Raw genomic sequence first — 3,880 nt, 5'->3', positions numbered from 1 at the left:
CCTTCCTTCCTTCCTTCCTTCCTTCCTTCCTTCCTTCTTTCCTTCTTCTCTGCAAACATCCAAGGTCTCTCTGTGTAAGTGGCAGCTGCTAACTCTCATTCTGCTGACGCTCCTTCCTCTGTGCTAAGTCGTCTTTGTTCCTTCTATCCTGTGGCTTGTCCCCCGAGCAGCCCATCCCCTCTGCCCTCGCCCTACCTGTAGTAACGACACTGCACCGAGTCGATGGTGAAACTGTACTGGTCCTCGTGGGTCTTTCCAGCTGCGAACTGTGCTGCGTTGGAGTGGGAGGCAGCCATAGCCATTTGGCCCTTGATGCTGGGCTTGGGCTGGACTTCCAGGCCCACCTTCCAGTCATTCTGGATCGTCTTGGCGGCCTCGGCGGCCACTTGCACAACAGAGGAGGCCTCGGTCTTGGCTACGTCGCGCTGGCAAGTAGCGCTCTGGCTGTGCCAGTCTGTAATGGCCAAGGGAAGGCGCTGGAGCTCTCCTTCCTGCATATCGTTGTTGCACAGGGTGCATGTGCCGTCGGCACGCTCAAATCTGTGGGTATCCACGGGGAAGTAGCCCGTTCGGCGGAGGGTGGTGACATCCATACCCTCCCCAGCCAGCTCCCAGCCTGGCACAAACGCCTTATGGCGGCGGCATTCAGCCCGGGTGGCAGTCCGGCAGGGCGCCAGTGTGGCCCAGGGCAGCTGGAGGAGGATGAACAGGCAAAAGTGGAGGAGGCCAAAGAGGGAGGCCAAGGACGAGGAGGACCGGGTCATCTCGTCTGCAGAGTGAGGAAGGAGGGGTGAAGAAGCTCCGAGACCCCGTGGTGTGGGAGCAGTGCAACACGCTCTTCTTCTGCTGGCTAGGGATGGCTAGCTCATCCCCAGAGGTGCCGTCTGGAGGGGTGAGTTGTTTGGCCTATGGGATGGGAACCTGCAGTAGGAACATGGCAATTCCACATCATTTCTATGCATACAATGTCTGAGCTGAGAGAGACCTCAGGGCATAGAATAAAGTGTTAAGGCTAGAAGTCTCTGTAGAACATTGAGCTTAGAAGGTCAGAGAGGAGGGACCTCAGAACAGAAAATTAGAGCTCAGAAGGCCTTTAGAACATGGAATTTTACAGGTGAGAGGGACTGTAGAACATAGAGCATTGAGTCTCAGAGCACTGGGGGACCTTTGAGAATATGGAATGAAAAAGATGGGATGGTTCTAGATCATGGAACATAAAACATCAATTCTGGGAAGTTCCTTAGAACCTAGATTTTCAGAGGGAGAAGGAAATTAGAAGACAGGTCACAGCACATCAGAGCTGACAGTGCTTGAGAACATCAGTTTGGGCAAAGAGGGATTAAAGCGAGCTAGGATTGGAATCTCTGACTTCCAGTGGTCTTTCTCCCACACCAAAGAGCCTTCAAAAATGAGATCTGGGCATGAAGTAGGGCTGCAGGGCAGCTAGAAGGCGCCATAGTGCCTACAGCACGGGGTCTGGAGTTAGCAAGACTCCTCTTCCTGAGTTCAAATGTGTCCTCAGACACTTCCTGGGCTGTGTGTCCCTGGCCAAGTCACTTAACCTTGTTTGCCTCAGTTTCCTCATCTGTAAAATGAACTGGAGAAGGAAATGGCAAACCACTCCAGTGTCTTTGCTGAGAAAACCCCAAATGGGGTTGCAAAGAATCAGACACGACTAAAAAATGACTGAACAACATGAAGGAGACTCTCTCTTTTTCTTATTTTTTTTTTTTGCTTAGGCAGTTGGGGTTAAGTGACTTGTTCAGGGTCACACAGCTAGTAAGTGTCAAGTGTTTGGTCTGAGGCCAGATTTGAACTCAGGTCCTCCTGACTTCAGGGCCAGTGCTCTATCCACTGTGCCACCTAGCTGCCCTGAGACTTTTTTTTTTAAACACACACACACACACACACACACACACACACACACACACACACACACACACACACACACACACCCTTTAAATTCAGTTGCATATTTTCTTCTTTCATTACTCAAAACATTTTGAAAGCCTCTCTTTAGGAACTGCCTTCTGAGACCATATCATATGATAACATAATAACAATAGTAGGACAGGAAGAGGGACTGAGCCTGGAATTAACTTCCAGGTAAGGAGATTCCCTCCAGCTATGCAAGTTGACCCCTTCTAAGTAATTTAGAGTCTCAAGGAGTTGCTTGTCTTTGGATGCCCATCACCTCCCATGGGGTCTGGCACAAGGTAGCTGCTTAAAAAATGCTTTGCTGGGAGGTTAAGTGATTTCCCCTAGACCACACAGCCAGTCTTCTTTGATGGGTATCTCTGAGGGCAGATTTGCTATTTGGAACTGAACAGAAGTCATTTCGTAGCTGGTAATAGAGCTGGAAGGGGATGGAGACAGCTTCTATACCTCTAAGTCACTGGTGGCCAATTCAAATAGGAACTACATGTAAGAACCCCTGTCGACTTTGTATTGGCTTAAAAAACTTCATATTAACATTATCTATGTTCTACTGATTTTGTGAAATATTCCCCAAATACACTTTAATCTAGGACTGCCTACCTCACTGGGCAAGGAGGGTGCTTTGTGAACTTCTTCTTTGTTGTGCAGTCATTTTTTAGTTGTGTCTGACTCTTTGTGACCCCATTTAGGGTTTTTGTGGCATGGATACTGGAGTGGTTTGTCATTTCTTTCTCCAGCTTATTTTACAGATGAGGAAACTGAGGCAACCAGGTTTAAGTGACTTGCCCAGGGTCATAAAGCTAGTAAGTGTCTGAGGCTGGATTTGAACTCAGGTATCCTTGACTCTAGGCCTAGGGCTCTATCCACCTAGATCCCCCTTGAGTGTTGGTGAAATGGGAGTGCCAGGGGCAGCTAGGTGGCACGGCGGATAGAGCACTGGCCCTGAAGTCAGGAGGACCTGAGTTCAAATTCGGCCTCAGACCAAGCACTTGACACTTGCTAGCTGTGTGACCCTGAACAAGTCACTTAACCCCAATTGCCTAAAAAAAAAAAAAAAAAAGAAATGGGAGTGCCAATTACTGCTGATGAGAGTGAGGAGTAAAAATGGACAGCTCATGTGCCTTGCTGGTACCTGAAATATCAATAGAACTAGAGAACTCTCCCAGCATGTTGGGTGGGCCTCCTATGGAGAATTTATAAGAGGCCATGGACCAGAGGAGCTCAGGATAAAAGTCTATGGACAGTTTAGTATCGGTCTCACTAGGGGATAGCATCAGATGTGTGCTGGTAAATGTTAACCAATCAACTTTCCGGACAAAAAAAAAAAAAAAAAAAACAAAACAAAACAGAATTCACAGGGTACACTGGCATTATTAACATTTTCTCTATCACTTTCTTAAGTCTAAACAATCAATAAACCCTGCCCTGTGTTTGCTGTTTTGTGTTTGTTGATTTCCAAGGTGTAAATGCTCACTCTGAAAATTTAACGATTGGCTCTGGAGAGCGGCTGCTTTGAGCTGGCTCCGGCACACTCTCTAGGTAGCGCCCACATCAGTGAGAACACCCAGTATGTTTGTTTAAGCATCAGTCTTATAAATGGAACACTGTGTTAGTGTAACGACCAAGTTTGGTCCCAAACAAGAGATGAGAAAGTCAGTCTCCCTCCCTTCTTTACAAAGGAGAGACATCATGGGTATGGCACATTGCCTCTACTGTCAGACTTGGCTGAGGATGTGTCGATTGGTTTGACTGAACTGCTTTTTGTCCCTGCTTTATTTTTTATTATTTGTTACAGGGGATGACTCCCCACAAAGGAGATTGGGGGAGGGAGATATTTGGAAACGAAAGGGATGTAAAAACTCTGGATGCCGGCAGTGACAATGACGATGAACATATCATCATCATCTTGTTACTTTATGATTGCCCTGGGTACAAAAGTCTG

At 47.6% G+C, this 3,880-nt stretch overlaps 1 protein-coding gene across 2 annotated transcripts in view; it reads right to left on the bottom strand.

Moving 5' to 3' along the window:
- PRF1 (perforin 1) overlaps positions 1–3,880 on the bottom strand; it is a 12,774-nt gene that overhangs the window by 4,692 nt on the left and 4,202 nt on the right. For both annotated transcript variants that reach the window (XM_027840672.1, XM_027840671.1), the window contains exon 2: positions 196–921. In XM_027840672.1, the coding sequence (XP_027696473.1) occupies positions 196–764 (569 nt within the window). In that variant the 5' untranslated portion in view covers positions 765–921. The remainder of the gene's footprint in view (positions 1–195; positions 922–3,880) is intronic.

Source organism: Vombatus ursinus, unplaced genomic scaffold (genome assembly GCF_900497805.2).
Source record: "Vombatus ursinus unplaced genomic scaffold, bare-nosed wombat genome assembly UNPS02014847.1, whole genome shotgun sequence".
Lineage (NCBI taxonomy): Eukaryota > Metazoa > Chordata > Mammalia > Diprotodontia > Vombatidae > Vombatus > Vombatus ursinus.
The sequence above is the reverse complement of the archived record's forward strand: the minus strand, read 5'-3'. Positions and strand labels throughout refer to the sequence as shown.